General features: G+C 28.5%; 1 protein-coding gene across 1 annotated transcript in view; it reads left to right on the plus strand.

Moving 5' to 3' along the window:
• The window catches only part of LOC107438137 (uncharacterized), a 130,017-nt gene that overhangs the window by 11,582 nt on the left and 100,741 nt on the right, over positions 1–17,694 (plus strand). Inside the window, exons 2-3 of the mRNA XM_087155939.1 lie at positions 7,018–7,128; positions 13,370–13,555. Of these exons, the coding sequence (XP_087012065.1) occupies positions 13,489–13,555 (67 nt within the window). The 5' untranslated portion in view covers positions 7,018–7,128; positions 13,370–13,488. The remainder of the gene's footprint in view (positions 1–7,017; positions 7,129–13,369; positions 13,556–17,694) is intronic.

The raw sequence follows: 17,694 nt of genomic DNA on the forward strand, positions 1-17,694 counted from the left end.
GTATAATCACATTCTATCAGAAGCATGCTTTTATAAAACTCGACATTCGTTGAATAAAATGTTTTTTATTCAATGAAACGTTTTATTCAAATTTCTTTACCAAATAACGAATAAATTTTCAGACGTTTAAAAAAAACATTTTATTTTATAATTAAAAAAAAAGATTATCAATCGGTTTTTTGCGAAAAAAATAAGAATGAAATTTTACGCTACGCGTGCTTAAGTCATGTTCCTCGTAAATTAACCACAGTTAAATATTAATCAGCCTATTTAAATCTTTCTTCATTGTCAAATTATTTTTTTAAAAATATTTAATTTTAATTTTTTTAGGCTTCTACTAAATAAAAACAGTTGAAACTTTAGATTTTTAAGATATTTAAATTAGTGTCATAAAAAATTTATGGCTCATAATTCAAACTTTTTTCTCCTCAAATAAATTAAATAATAAGAAACACTAAATAATTAATAAAAATTATTTATTGCATGAAATTATCTTGGAGTAAATGGGTTTTATGAGTGGATGTCATTTTTTTAATTGCCTAATTAGTTTTTTAAAAAATGACTAAAAACGCAAAAAGTGAAATTAACATTAACGGGTCCGAACTTTTGATCGCTCTCCTGACCAACCTATTAGGGCCATCTTTCCCAGATTGCTACTCGATGTATTTCGAAGGTTAAGAATCCAAATATGTAAAAAAAAAAATCTATGTTTATTCAGAGAGAGTACGTTTTTGTGTACGATTTCTTAACTTAATTAATAGTTAGCACTAAATAATTAGCATATTTGAGGTTACCCCCAGGAGCCATTAAGATTGACAACATGAAAATCTGATCATTAGAACGAAAGCTATTTAGGGTGGTATTTTTTCCCCACTATGCATCCGGAACACCAACATACCCAAAGACCACAAAATACCCACTCTTTCAGAATATATTTACAATTTAAACGGTTCCGACACAGCAATTAAATGTACCCAACGAATTTCAATTAAAACTTCCAATATCAAAATTTGACCAAAGATACACAACTTGATCGATTACTACCCACTATTGTTGTGATGCTTCATACCATAACTACCAAAATTGCTAACATCAATTTCACCTTCAGCAACAAAAACACGCAATCGAAGTTAAAGTCATCGGGCGTTACCTCACGTCTATGTCCCACCTGTTCACTGATCATCTCAATTGCTCATCATCTCACCTCTCCATCAGCTTCACAAACTACATTATAGAGTAAAACTGTTCCATTCTTTTCTATTTATTTATTCTTCACCGAGCTTCATACTCAGCAACCTCATTGTAAGATTGCATTCACATGATTGCAACAAAAATCTCAGGATGGAGCTGGGGACTTCAAATCTGAAATTTGTTTTGTTCCAAAAACTACAGATTTTTTTGCAAAATTACATTTTTAGTTTAGTTTTTTTTTTTTACCTGAATGTAGAAGTCTAGGAAAACGTATATATGTATATAAATCCACTTGTCCCTTGAAAATGAAACTTAGACAAATATATGACCTTAAAGTATCGCATCATAAACTGCATTATTGCATTCTTTCTACGCAGCAGAGAAGTGGGAGGCCTTAGTATTCACTAGAGTGAATTATAAAAAAATAAAACCTGTTAAGGAATATATTGCATAATAAGTTCTAAGGAGAAACCGATTGAAATAAGTGTTTCGAAGATATATTCTAAAATCTCAAGCCACAAAAATTGTTTCCCAGTTTAATTCTCAGACAGCACTTCCGCTCAGCATTTGATTTTTGGGAAATAGTTTTTTTTTCAGTGGTAATTGACTGAAGCAGTTAAATTTTTTTTAAAAAAAGCTTAAATTTTACAATCAGAACTGATGAACGAACATGATCAATCTGACCTTTTTGTATATTTGCTTAAATATTTGTGTGTATTGGTGGGACTACTACTTTGAATTAGTTAAACATTTAATATTACATTTACTACCACTACATTTGCTACCACTAATGAAAATATTTTCTAAAACTATTCCGTAGAAGTTGGAGGCTATACAAACGGCCTTCAATGAATATATATATATATATATATATATATATATATATATATATATATATATATATATATATATATATATATATATATATATATATATATATATATATATATATATATATATATATACATAACGTCGTTGCTGAATGGAAGGATTAAAATAGGCCTTAAGTCGGGAAGGAGGGTACAAATTTTTTTTATTAATTATTAGACAAGAGCAGTCATGAGAGTGAGTAAGAGTGAACACGAAAAGTTGTGCTCCTTGGTTATATGTTAGGGAAAATCTTGCAAAGTAAAATCCGTAAATGTCTTAATTTAGGGAAAGAGGGAAATCTTAGTAGTTGTTATTGGTTTATGAAATAGATCGAACGTTTCCCACACAATAGATTCAAGAACAGGATGTGGCTTTTAAAAGTGTGAGAAAGTATTTCGATTAGAATATTAGAATAATTAATTAGGATAACATAAAAAGATTAATTGAAGCTTTTTATGTTACATATATATATATATATATATATATATATATATATATATATATATATATATATATATATATATATATATATATATATATATATATTTATTAAATTAAGAAAAACAATACGTTTTATTTATTGCGCATAGGCTGCAAGTAAATAGAACTCATAAAATAAGTTCAAAATGTAGAGAACGCATGGGAAAAATTACAGAACATTGAAAATAGGGAATAAAAAAGAAAAATAATAATAAAAATAACAAAAACCTGAAGAAAAATTCCGAAAAAAGGGACAGAAAATTTAAAAAAATCTCAAAAAATTCGAAAAATAATTTTCCAGATTTTTTAAAATTTTTTGCCCTTTTTTTGGGAATTTTTTTCCGGTTTCTGTTACTTTTACTTTCACTATTATTTTTCTTTCCCCCCCTTTTTTCATTGTTCTGTAATTTTTCCCTTGTTTTCTCTACATTTTGAATATATATATATATATATATATATATTGTTATTTTATTTTCTAAATGCTGTTGAAGTCATGTGCACAGCGTTGCACTTCAGCACTCCATTTCTAACAATGTTTGAATGTTGCTATTGCCATGCACTGCTAAAAACAAAGTACAAAGCTACCAAAACTTTTCCTAGTGGTAGCAACATTTATGTTTGAATGCTCTTGAATTTAAATTAGAAAAATTATTGTTTTACTGACCATGGCAAATCAATTATTCAAAATTATGCATAAAATATATTAGTAAGGATTTTAATTGTTGGTGGATTAGATTTTATAAGCTCTTATTTGAAGCTACGCATAACCTTGAGTTTTGTCTCAACTTCCTAAATTTATTGTGTGGATGTTATTGATAATTTTTTTTACTTTTGCCACCACTTTTTAATATTTATTGCACCGAACCCTGGTGAAATTACTCCGTAAATTTAAGAAAATTCTTTCTGCCTTGAAAGGGCTGCCAACGCTTTTTTAGGAGAATTTCTTCTAGCTAAGTTTATGTTTAAATGTATGATTCTTTGTTTTATAAATTTGATTTAAAGTTATTTTTCACACCACTACATGTAAATGATTCAAAAGTTTTCATGGAACGTAATTTCTTCCTAGATCTCTCGCAGTGCGGCTTTTAAAATGTTAGTAAAATTACCAAATATTCTGAAAAGCTTTAGTTTTCTCTAAAATATTTTTCAAAAATCGTAGTAGTTTGCTGTCATGCTTTAACTATTGCTTAAATGCCACTATGTAAACTTTTCTTTCTACAGCCGCACAATTTGGTAGCTATGAATATGTAACCTTCAGTATGAATTCGAAACAAATCTGACGTTTCAAGGGCTGGTTCACTCCTTTGAAGTAGCTCTCGCCGCGCCAATCCTCCGATTTTCTCTAGTGACGACACTTTGGCGCAAAGCTCGCACTTTTACTTCAAGAACAGAGCTTTCGGCCTTACTAGCTCTAACTGATATTGGAGCATTTCTTTTTGCGACATATTCTAAGACATTTGTTATTTTCTATAATGACTTTCCTCAGTTTTTGCAGCGAATTTACAAGAATTTAAAACTATTATCGAAATGCCAGTTTGCGCGATTGCAACTTGAAAAAATTTTGATAGAAAAACAAAAGGAAAAAATATAATTTTCCGCGTGTTCCCTAAAGTAAATGAACAACTATGTAAAGAATGGATTCCGAAATGACACAGTTAATATAAAACAGCAATACGTTTATTCGGTCATTAAGAACTTTTATAAAAATTCATTATCTAAATAGAAACCGCCTCGTTACTTCAAAAAGAAAGGCAGGTGAAAAAAATGGATAAAGTCAAAGAAAATTGAAATGTAAGTAAGAAGTATAAATAAAATATATAGTATATAGTTGGAATTCTCCTAATTTCATAACATATTTTTTAATGTAGTTATTCTTAATATTTATGATTTTTTTTTTCAAAATTATACTCTCTCAAATTTAAATATCTATAAATTATACTATCGTAAATTTAAATATCTATAAACAATTGTAAAATTTCTAGTGTCATTATGAACCTGAATTATTATTTTGTTTCAGTAATTATCGTTTAAGGTTGATGTTTCCTAATGATAAGGTATGAACAAATTGCTATTAACGGCATATTTTAAAATCGGGGATTCTAAATTTAACTCAACTTATTGTTATAAAAGAATATGTAGATAAAAAAATGTCGATATATACTTTCATTTTTCTTAATAATTAAAGTTGAAACTGAACTTTTTAAAATAAAGTATTTATAGTGTCATTTTCGCCAACTAGTAAAATATTTTTATTAGTTTAAAATGGTATTTTCTTAATATACTGGCCAAGAAAGTTTTTTTAAACTATGTTTATGAATGGAAATAATGTGTTAATTACGCAAAGTTTGAAAGCTAATAACCAGAAAAAGTCTAACTTATTTTTACAAAGAGAAAGATGCAAAGTTATCATAATATCTTTGCGTGCGATCTTCCGAGATCTGTGGACACAGTGACGTCATGAGGAGGGAAATCGTAACTTCAGTTATAAGAGCGGAGTGAACTAGCCCTTCTATTCTCTTTAGCCCTGACAAAAGGCAGCCATTTTTTTAACCCATTGGGCTATAATGTTCCCATTTTGAAAGCACGTCATTCATTCAAGAAGAAAAAAAAATATCTATTTCATTTCAAACATCTATTTTGTAATATTAAAATGTGTGTGACCGCCATGACATATTATCAGCATAAATATCAATTTAAAAAAATTCATTCAAATCCAATTTTTTTAAACTATAGATGACAACTTGACTTTCTTTAACGGTAAACGAAAATAAAGATTTAAAGGTAGTTTTCTTAGCTTTTAAGATAGTTCTCTTGTCACTTCAAAATCTTGCATCTATGCATGTATGCATTATTTATTTTTCAAAGAAAGTATAAAAATTTTTTTCTCTTTCAAATCAAGTGAAAACCTAAAAAAAAAAAAAAAAAAAAAAACTCCAATGTTCATTTATTACTACTATTAAATTATTTCAAGTCCTTGCGGGAGTTCTGTATGCATTTTGTAGCAATTCTGAACGTTTTATTATCGCAATTATTTTTAATAAAAAATATTTTCAACTAAACATTTCTTTCAATGTTTATTAATACTCTATATGAAGGTTAGTAAAATATATTATTATATATAATTTACATTGTTACTTGTTATAATACATTTACTAATAACAGCATGTTATTATTAGTAACTTAATATCTGTGAAAAAATTGCTGAGATAGGTTAAATTATTATTGTAGGTTAATCGATATAAAAAAGCAACTTTTTAAATCTTTTCTTATCTAAATTTTGGAAAAAACATGGTTTTCCTGCCAATTTAATTTCACAGGATATTCGATGAATTTTATATTTCACCGAGAAAGTACGATTCAGAATGAAACAAATAATAATTATAGATATGTAGATTGATTATAGAAGCAATGCTTAGAAACGAATATTAGCTGTTGAAGTTCATGGTTAATTATAGTTTTGTTTATAAATATAATTAAAATAATAAAGATTTATTGTAGCAAATGGTTCTCATATGGTAGAAAATTGCTTAAGGAAATAATTATCGTATTGAAGGTCATGAATGATTAGTTTCAGGTCTAAGCGATTTAATCAACACATTCGTTCACTTATTGAGGCAAAATAATAAAACTGAACATTTTTAATAGTTTTTTAAATTTATTATCTATATAATTTTGATTGATATTGCTATAAAGTATTGCTAAATTTACGTGAAATGCCAAATTACTTCAAACTTGTTCTTCAAACTTTTTCCAAAATTCCAAACAATACCTTGGAGAAAAATGTTCATTTCCTTTATCGGAGAATTTTCAAAAAAACGCATTTCAAGCTTTGTCTTATTTTTTTGAACTATATCATTCACTACTTATTCTAAGATGCCAACTTGCTTCAGACATCAGATAAATGTTTTCGATAGGTAGTTTTTTGATATATGATTCTTGGTAAACTTTAGTTCTTTAATATACGATTCTTGGTAAGCTTCAGTTTTTTAATATATGATTTTTGGTAAACTTTAGATTTTAAATATATGATTCTTGGTAAACTTTAGTCTTTAAGTCTATGATTCATGGTAAACTTTATTCTTTTAATAAATGATTTTTGGTAAATTTTAGTCTTTTAAAATATGATTCTTGGTAAACTTTAGTCTTTTAATATATGATTATTGGTAAACTTTAATCCTTTAATGCATGATTCTAGGAAGAACTGTAGCTTGTAAAGATAAACCGATTGCGGATTTAAAATCAGCGATGCAAAGATATCTAAGAACCGTTCAAGAATCTTTTGCAACAGAAAAAAAAATTGCTCCACAGTATTTAATTTTTAAAAATCATCTGTCCGAAAATAAGCAAAAAACCAGTCTTTATTTTGAAAATAAAATTTTTTATCTCGTGCCTGAGATATTTATCATTAACAATTTTTGTGATTGGAATTTTGAGTATAAATATCTATGAAAATACAGTGTTATTTTATTTTTCTAGATTTTTGATCATGTGCCACTTTTATTGCGGCACTTGCATTCAGAAACCGCTGCGTGGAGAAACAGGAATATAATTTTCTGCTTATCGAAACGAGAAAGAAACCATTTATAGGTAGGTAACTCAAATTTTTGTTGCTTTCACATTTAAGAAGTGTTTAGTTTATAGGCTTTAAAAGTTTAGAAGTTTTATGTTTTAGTAGTTTATAGGCATAGTATGTTTAAGCTCGTAAGCTAACGGCTTATAATTTATCTGCTTCACATCTGTTTTATAAATTTGTAGGCTTATAATTTTAGTTTATAAGTAAAATTATTGATGATGTAGGTTTCAAGATAAAAGTTTAAAACATTATTTATATCAATATTAAATTTATAAATTATTTAGGTTTAGTTAAGCTTATAAGTTAATTCGTTTAAGTTTAGTTAGTAATTTAATTTGATTAAATTAAGTTTATAATATAATTTGTTTCAGTTAAGTTTATTAGTTCTGTTTTATTTAAGATATTAGGGATTTTACAAATTCCTTATCAGGCTTCAAAATACAATTGTCGCACGTTTGTACTTTCTGTCACAGCAAATTGAAAATTTTAGACTAGCAGGCAACTGCAACCGTAGATTTTAAGAAAAGAGACACACGTGTACTTAAAAATATTGGATGCACTGAGCCGGTTAAACAAGTTTTAATGAGAATGAATATAGTTTTAAGTGTATAAACTTCCAATTATTAGTCCTATTATTAGAATTACACTTTATGAATAATTATGATACATTTTCTGAGGCAATTCAAAATCAAATACTGACATAACAGATTTAACATAACCACAGCTCTTGCGAAAGAAATTATTATTATTACTCATTATAAATAGTATTATTATTAGGCACGCAAGTAGCTATATCGTATGTTTGCCCTTTCTGTCGCGGCAAATTAAAAAATTTAAACGAGCAGGCAATTGCAACCATAGATTCTAAGAAAATAGGTATACGTGAACTTAAAAATATTTGACACACTGCACCGGTTAACCAAGCTTTAATGTGAATAAATAAAATTCTAAGAGTATAAACCTCCTATTAGAATTACAGTTTGTGAATAATTATGAAATATTTTCTGAGGCAATTCAAAATCAAGTATTGATATAACAGATTTAATATAACCACAACTCTTGCGGAAAAAGTTATTATTAATCACTATTATTATTATAAATAGTGTTATTACTAGGCACGCACGTAACTTTTGACAAATTACATGTCATTATCAATGAAAAAAATATGTGCAACGGATTTTCATGCTTTGAATAAATAATTTCACTGACAAAGAATTATCTCAATTTACCACTAAGGGCAGTTTGACTTAAGTAACTAGAATAATAGTTCGGAGGAGATATCAACTTTTGTGGTATTTTATTTATTCGTTTGAGATCTCTTTCGTTCAGACGGCGTCTGTTTAGTAAAAGGAGAACAAAAATAAATAAAATTTTTCATTAATTGAAAAAAATTTTTTTTATTGATTTTCATGAATTGACAAAAGTTGATTCTCATTAATTTTTAATGCTCTTTATTATTTTCATTCAAAAGATAGATTTTTTTCCCTATTTATTTCAGTTTTAAGAAACCAAATATTAAATACTGTAAAGGTCTACATTAATGGGATATGCTTGTCAGATCTTTTTTACATTTATTAAGGTGTTTGTGTGTGAAATATACTATTTATCTTTTAAAAAGCTAAATATTAAATACTATAAAGGTCTACATTAATGGGGTATGTTTGTCAGATCTTTATTTCCTTGATCGAGGAGTGTGTGTGTGTGTGTGAAATTTACTATTTAAGTTTACATTCGGATCTAAAATGGACGCTTTTTTAAAGCCAAAGTGGTAGGCAACGGTTTTTTTCCGTTGGCCATTAATGAATTAAAAGTAAAAGATCGAAAATTTTTTATAGATTGAATTAGGAAAAGAAAACCTTCTGTTTAAACTGGTAGAATACAGAGTCAAAGACAGCTGGCACTAATTTTTTTTAAAATTCAAAGAGTTAAATCAGTTTGAAATTGAATAATTTTGAACTACCAGAGCCTGCTAACTAAATTTTTTTTCACTGCCACTCTCTCTCTTTTGAGAAAAATGTCAAAACTGACAACTTTTCAATGTTTTTCCGTGCTTGCTTGGTACATCTGTACCAGTAGGTTTAATTTTAGTAAAGCAGTGCAGTTTTAATGCATCAATAAAAATTGTAAGAAGTTACATTTTTTCCACAAACATTTGCATGATGATTTCACATCAGAGTTCCTATATAGCTCAGAAAATGTACAATAGATCTCGAAGTAAAAAACATACCAGAGGTATCTAAAAAAAGGAAATTTCTACCATTATTACATTTTCCTAGCCAAAAAAGCACCCTCTTTACATTACATTATCGGGACTCTTACTTCATCTGCCTTCAACTCCGAGACCTTAAAGTTGTATTAAATTCATGTTTTAATCATAGAATAATTTCATAGCATCAGCATACAATAATTTGAATTAATTTGAGAACGTTGCTTTTCCGTTAAAAACATTTGTATTGTATTTTAGTGTTTATTTAACAATAAACAGAATTTATTTTATTTACATTATGTATTTATTTAATTTTTATTTGATGAACTTACTGAATACCTTGATTGGTATTTTTTTGCCCTGAAACATGATCGCTCAAATAACAAATAGAGTTGTTTTATTTACGATTAAAAAAAATTGATACAAAAACTTATGAATGGAAAATTAAAAAAAAAAAAAAAAAACTGAAATAGAAAATTAAAATAGAACGTTTTTAATATGATCTTTGACACAAACAAGAGAAAAAAAAGGACACAAAAAAGTTACTTTCTAAAAAAGAAATTCTCATTATTTTTGGCAATTTATAAAAACAGTCATTTTCTGACAATACCAAGAGTCAAGAAATGTATAAATAACGCTTAACAATCTACATATCGAGATGTCACGCCATTTTAACCATATTCATCAAATTTAGATCCCTGTTAGACTAATCAAATCAGATTAATATATTGCAGTAAAGATGTAACTTAGGAAATTTAGATATTCTTTAAGTAAGAGTGACAAAGATAATTCAGCAATTAAGTGGAAAAATCTGCGACGACTGCAAGAAAATAACTGAATACTATAAATCACTTTTCAAGGCATCCAGTATTTCAACTATTTACAATTTTGTCCCAGCCCAACCTTGACGAAGAAGATTTTTTATTGTTTTACACCATTTTGCATTTTACGATCAATTTTGGTCACAACTTCCTTTTAATAAATTAAATTTCAAAACTGTGTGGTGACAAACATTACCGCTGCTTTCTCATCCTTGGAATCCTTGCTTTTTCTTCCGTCCTTGTATTCAGATTTTTTTTCTAATTCAATTTTTGATTAGAATTTTATATTGGGAATATTTTTATGTATAGAGCTTTTGAGGCCTCTACTTTTTATTTTACTGTTACTTGAAATGGCAAATTTAGTAAAAGGGATGTTTAAATAAACATTTTAATCGAATAGAATTTTTTTTTCTGGCCACCATTCTCTTTTACAAAAAATCTTAATCTACAATTTTAGATCTTAATGTAGACCGCTGCCTCACACGTTTTTCGTCAATGCCTGACAATTTTTAAACCTTTCGAGGTTGATTTTTCCCAGTGGTAGTTAAATTGAATTTAAATTACAATTTTAAACCGAAACATACGTTGTATTTTGAAAAAAACGTAAGCGGACTCTCATGGCATACCTGCCAACTTTCACTCTTTCCGAGAATGGATTTTCAGAGTGGTTGTAATACAATTAGCGAAAAACAATCTGACTCAAAAATATATTTATGTTTTGATCCCGTTGAAATTCGCTTGCGCAAGGATTATTATGCTTTTATATATTTATTGTAATTATTTATATGTAGTGGTGGTCAAACTCATTTATAATTATCATTATTATTCAAAAAGTTAATAGGAATAACATGAGTATTGCTACCACTTTAAATATGAAAATAAAATCTTCCGGAAAATCCGGAAGAGTTGGCAGGTATGCCATGGTACTATTAATTTATATATGCTATTTTTTTAAGAAATAATGGTGCTCAAAAAGATAATAAATTAAGTTTATATGCAAGGAATGTATAGAAAGCATACATTTTTCTACCACTTTAAATACAGATTTTTTTTTACGTCAAATGCATAAAAGTTGGCATGTATGCTTTAGAAAAAGACTTTTGTTTTAATATAAATGAAATGTATGTATACCCTCCAACTGCTACGGAATTTCCGTAGTTTCAGAAATCTTCTTTTCAGACGGTAGCAAAATTAATGTCTTAATATTTAAAAAAAAATAATTTTAGCGTAACTTGTCCACTATTACTAATAAAAGTGCAGGCCATATGGCTAGATTCTTAATTTCTTTTACAAGTTTTATGAGAGATCCATTTGCTTTAAAAATTTCTACTTTGGTTCGCTACCACTAGAAAGAATTATTTTCAAAATCCTCATAAGTTGGAGGGTATGTGTATGTAGAACCGTACGATTGAAAAACTGTTTGCTTAAAAATAGTTAAGATTGAATTCCTTGTAATATTCCTTCAGTCTCAATAAAGAGATCAACAAAATCGATGGTGTAGTTTAATCCACATACGTTAATTGACCAGAGGGGAAAGATTTCATTGAAGCAGAAAAATTTTAAAAATATATTAGTTTGTACAAATGACAGTAAAATACAAATTTTGCGTTAATCTTTCGGACATATATAAATGAATTTCAATAATATCGAAAATTCATGACTCCAATTTGAAATTAAAAAAAAAAGTTTAAATTGTTTTTTTTCTCTTTTGCATCTTTTATCTTTATTTAGAGCACGTGGTTATAAAAAAATTATAGTTTTATAGTTTGCGGCAAATTTTTCGTTACATCCAAGAATCCTAAAAACCGACAATTTAAATTATTTAATTTTTTCACAACTGGTTTTGCACATTTTTAAGCATAAGAGTACGTGACTGCAAAATATTATTAGTTTTAGGTTAACTGAATTACGTGGCATAAAAAGCTAAGGTTTCACTTTTTAACATAAAATAATTGTATGACAGCACCTAAAACATTTTCATATCAAAATATTCTTCTAAACCTTCTCTAAAAAAATTGCACATTTTCACATTATTTCATCTTTTGGGTTTTGATTTATGAGAGTGAGAAGCACTTGCACCGACTTTTTTTATGAATATAGGGGGAAAATTTAAATAAAAGCTCTTTTGAGCAAAAAATATATTCTTTATGGAGTTAATCAGAAGCCTGATGCACTAATTCAATTCCCCCCCCCACCCCCCAAAAAAATTGTGGTTAGAAGATTTTTCATTTGGAATAATAGATGTTTGGAATAATCGAATACTCAGTTATTATTTGCATTACGTGATAAATAACTAAAGAAATAGATTGATTAGCAAGACAGCAAATAATAAATAAAAGCTCCACTTTTTTGCATTAAAATGATTGAAAACATAAAGTCCGTTATGACAAAAGCTGAATAAAAGAGTTAATTGGACGTAATATTATTCCAAGGGCTGTAAACACAGCTTCTTAAATAAATTATTTCTGCGATTAAGAACATTGTTTTAAAGACTTATTATCTAAGTTAACTTTCATAAAAATAATAGCTGAGTTATTTGGTGATGTTCTTCGGACAAATATTTATTTTAAAATAGTTAATTATTTTAGTTGGATGTTATTGGAACAATATAATATCTTTTACTATTTTGATTCAGTTCATAAAATATATGTTAACAGAAGGAACTTTTCCGTTATTTGGAGTTTATAACTTGAAAACAATAATAGGAATTGTATACTAGCGAAATTTTCAAATAAATCTTATTCATTGAAATAAAGTGCCACCACGTTTCAGATTAGAACAATGCAATTCAATTTAAATATTTGTTGTTCATATGTTTGACAACTAAATTGAATAAGTACAGATGGTGAGTGCAACCTCGAAAATTAAAAAAATAGTGGTAGCGAAAAATTGAAAAAACAAATTATTTTTACTTTCGTTCGTTCGTGCGTTCGTTCGTTGTAATGGAACTGGGCATCTGAGGCCTTACGGCCCTTTTCCCATTCATCCTGAAATTAGACTAAGAAAAATACATAACAAAAATAAAGTTTGGATTGCAAAATGGAGTTCATTATTTTTACTTACTTCTTTCTATCAAAGTATATTTGTAAACTAAAGAAATTATACACTGATTATTATCTTTAAAACTTAACCTTTTTTTTTTAAAATTTAATTCTGTTTAATTTTTGATTGCAGATGAAGGCATTTGGTCAAAGTAACTTTTGTTTACAAACAATTTTCTTTTTCTAGGAACCCTTCTGCCCGCAGTTGTATCGATATAAAATTGCGGTTTGAAATTCCGTTTCGACTTCCTCTTAACCCTGGTAAGAAACCCAATTGAGAAATGCGCAGTTAGTAACGATATCGACATGGATTCTCGAATTAGTTTGGATTACATAGTAGAGAACCCCGATTACACCAAGAAATTGGCTACTGGTGAGTAATAAATTCTATCATTATTTCTAGTTATTAATTAGTAACCTGCTGTTTTATGGGCGAAAATGTTCTTTTTCATACAAAAGCCGCCGCATTTGCATTTGATCAACATAATTAGTTTGTGAGATGGCCGAGAAAATTATTCAATAAACCTATGCTTTAAAGGCATGATAAGAATGTCCTTTAAACAAATCACCACTTTGTGCCAAGGCATTCTGTTGAGTAACCAACTAACTAATTTTTTGATTGCAAAAACCAAGTGACTAGTTTCTGGTTTAATCTGGTTTAAATTTTGAAGTTATATAGATATTTTTTTTTGTATGTGATTGTTTTAAATATCTTATCACTTTCCATATTGTTCATAACTGCGTCTTACTTAACTTATTGCATTCTGTTTAAACTAAAATACAGTAAGACAACCGATTTCTTTGTTTCGAAAGATTAAGAAAATAATTTATTAGTTAGAAATTTTATAGAAAATTGGTGTTGAGGATCATGTTTCTTGCTACTTTTTGTTGCATTTTGTCTCTGCCATTGAAAAAAAAAATTCCACCACTACGTATACATAATTAGGGTTCCCACGACCTGGATAAATAAGTGGTAGTTAAGATTTTTCAATAGTTTAGAAAAGTGCTTAAATTTAGCTTTCTTTTGAGAAGTACGAATTTATCCACAAGGTATTTTTTCTCTTTCATATACATTTAGTATAAATTTAAAATTTTTTATCTTAAAACATCTAGATTTATCTCACTTTTGCTATCACTTTAAAGAAATTTCTAGAATGTGGGAGTCCTGCATAATTGAATGAAATATACAAATTGTCTATGTTTTAAAACCTGATAAAATTTAATCAGAAGTTCCTCTTGTTTTAAAAACTTCTGCTCTAGTTTATTACCCGGAGAGAAGATATTTCGCAAGAACCTCAAATGTTTGATAGCGAGTTAGGCAGTAATTATTTTAAGTGTTAGCAAAGTATTTAATTTTTAACAAATTCTTGGTATTTTAATTGCTGTTTTATTACATCTTCGTAAATTTTTTCCAAAGACGTACAAGTTCGTAGCTATATTGAAGTATCAATACAATTATTGTGCAAAACTTAAGATACAAAACTATATTAAAATCAACTATAAAATATAACATAACCATAGCTGCCAACTTGTACGGCTGTTGAGAAAATTTTTTCTTGGTATCAGCATTAAATCTTCAGTTTAAAGGTTAAAAAAAACCGACTGGCCTGTGTAGGGGTTAGGGAACTTCCCTTGCATCAGAAAGGTTCTGGGTTCGAATCCTAGGCAAGACATGGATATTCTTTCCTTCTCTGTACTATCTGTCCTTACTGTGGGAGCAACGTTGGCCCACCTAATATGGTGCCCTGAAAGAGAGGCCAACAAATCTGCCCTGTAAATGCCTGAGTTGACGAAATGTTAACACAGGTGGGCATTGGAAAAAAAAAGTTTCAAAAAAATAATTTCAACCTATCACGATAAATTATTCATTAAAAAATATGTAGATGCTTGTGACCTTACTTGGTTCCTAAAAGTTTAATTAGTTTTATTTGTAGAAAATATTTCCAACTTTAATTGTTGTTTTACTACCTTTTTGTTAAATCTTTTTCAGCGACCGTACAAGTTGGCACGTATGCGCAACGCAGGTTATATTATCAATAATAAGAAAGTTAAACAAGTATTGTTTATGACATACGCTATGCTTGCAACCTCTGTTTTTATTTATAAACTATATTTAAGAGTAAGAACACTTATATTTAGTACATGAGATAAAAAAATTCACTATAAAGACACCAAACATGATGAAAATCTTTTAAATGTTGTTTTTATTTCAACAACTAAATTCAACTCATTAGAAAATATTTGTTATTTTTTTACTTATTATTTTTTATAAAGTTTATACGAAGCGTTTTTTTTAGTTTATAACTTACTTTATCGCATTTGTCTTTGCCTTATTTGGAAATATTTTTCAAAAGGCGTATGTTTATAATGACATGACGACTCATCTTTTAGATACACAAAGATACACAATTGTATTTTTAATTTTATAAATTTGATTCATGCAAATTATTTTGGAATCTCTAAAATTACGGTGGAACTTTCATTACTCTTAGAGGTATTAGACTTCTTAGGCTATCGGACTATATTCTAGCATTTTCAAACTATGCGTTTGCGTACAAACGCTCAAAAATGGGCAAAAGTATAACTGCGCATAGTTGCATTCAAAAGGTATTTCCTTTTAACCGTTAAGAGACTAAATTAGAACTTTCAATTACTGGATTTCTTCTACATAGCAACAATTCGAGAGTAAATTATGATGTTACTTCACAGTTGTAGAGATATTTTAAAGTTGTAGAGAGTTAAATTTCTGTTACTTTTGACAGCATTTTAAGACGCTCACCAGAATTTTTGTTTGAATTATTTACATGTTATAGTGGGAAAAGTAACTAACTTAACTGAACTAGGTAATCGTACACTAAAACAAAGCCCACGATAATAATTTAATTGGTTGTAAATAATATGTTCATGATCATCCTAATAATAGAATTTTGACAATAGAATTTGAACTCAATGATCATTCATTAGTTTTGATTATGATATTTCTGGTGGACTAAAAAAAAATCTGCCTACCGTGGACTGATCATAAGCTTCCAGTAGATCACCGAAGTCAGGCATCACTGGTTGCGATCAGTGAAAGTGTGGGTGACCACTTGGATCATTCTGTAAAGGGACCACGGTACTGGCTGAACTATTCTACTATAAGCTCCCAAAAGCAGGGAGCCATCCCATTCTACAGAGGATTAAAATTATGATAGCATGTCTTCGGATTATCCTCAGGGATGTCTCCCAGACCGTCGCCAACAGCCCACTGTGCAGCTCTAGTGCGACGTAAATAAAGTACTACTACTACATACAAAGATGAACTTTTTTCATCTCTGATGCTGCATATGCACGTGGAATTTTAAAATATCATGGGGATTATGAACATGCTGAATAGTATTCGCATATATGCCACCACTTTTTATTTTTTTAATACTGTAGGAACCCTGTTTACGAAATCATTAGATTAACCATCTAATGTGGAAACTGAAGTAAGTGCATTTTTTTATTATGGTTTCAATAATTCGGTGCATGTTATGGACAAAGGTAAGTATCGTGCAAGAAATAAATAGTTAAATATCGGTATTTCAAAATCGTTGAGCTATAATAATGATGGTATCTTGAATCATACTACTATGTCAGCAAAAATCTATTTAAATGTACCACAATATCGTGTTTAAACTTGGCACAATGTTATACTACATTATGGTTCTGTATTTTATTTTATTTTCATCGAAAGAATTTCTGTTTCTAAAAGATTCGTAAAATATTTTAGATCATCTTTGAAACCACACTTCTGATAGATTTTATTTTAGATTTGAAGAAAATATTTGTTTCTCAACCTTTATATGATTTTACATCATTTATGTTTCGCTGAATATGGGAAGAATTAGATGGTTTTAAAAAGTTAAGACTAAGTTCCAGCCTAGTAGCGAATTAAATTGTAAAAATTATAGAATAAGGATAATTACGCCTGCTATTTTAAGTGTCACTACGAGAATAACTGCGTTAAAGTTGCCTTTCATATGATACTTGGAAGTTTTGATATGTAGTGGTAAAAAAATTACTTAAAATGGAGAATACTGAATTAAAAATAGCTTAAATTTTGTTACTACTAGAAAATACTTTCTACAAAGCGGAGCAAGTTTGCTTACCTGTAAAGCGATTGATATAGCTATCCAGGAAAAGGTTTTGATTGCTAGATAAATAGTTCTATAATTTAAAAAAAAAAACAGTTTGTAGTTCAACAGTTGCAGATCAAATCGAAAGTGTTTTCATTTTTCACAAGAATGATGATTACAAAGCCATCTTTGCAGCAATTTAAGAATTACTATATTTCACCAAATCAATAGCGTGGAAAATAGGTTTTCCTCGAGAGTTATTACACAATGAAGGTGAGCTGAGATGGAAGACAAAAACATTCCTGTCGACAACAAAAGAACGGATTATAATACATATAATGTTTAAGACGACCTTGAAGAGATATTGATTGGGGAGGAATTTAAAGAAAAAACTATTCCTCTTCAACCCGAT

The sequence above is a fragment of the Parasteatoda tepidariorum genome, chromosome 12, assembly GCF_982258835.1.
Source record: "Parasteatoda tepidariorum strain Cologne lab strain chromosome 12, Ptep-v5.0, whole genome shotgun sequence".
Lineage (NCBI taxonomy): Eukaryota > Metazoa > Arthropoda > Arachnida > Araneae > Theridiidae > Parasteatoda > Parasteatoda tepidariorum.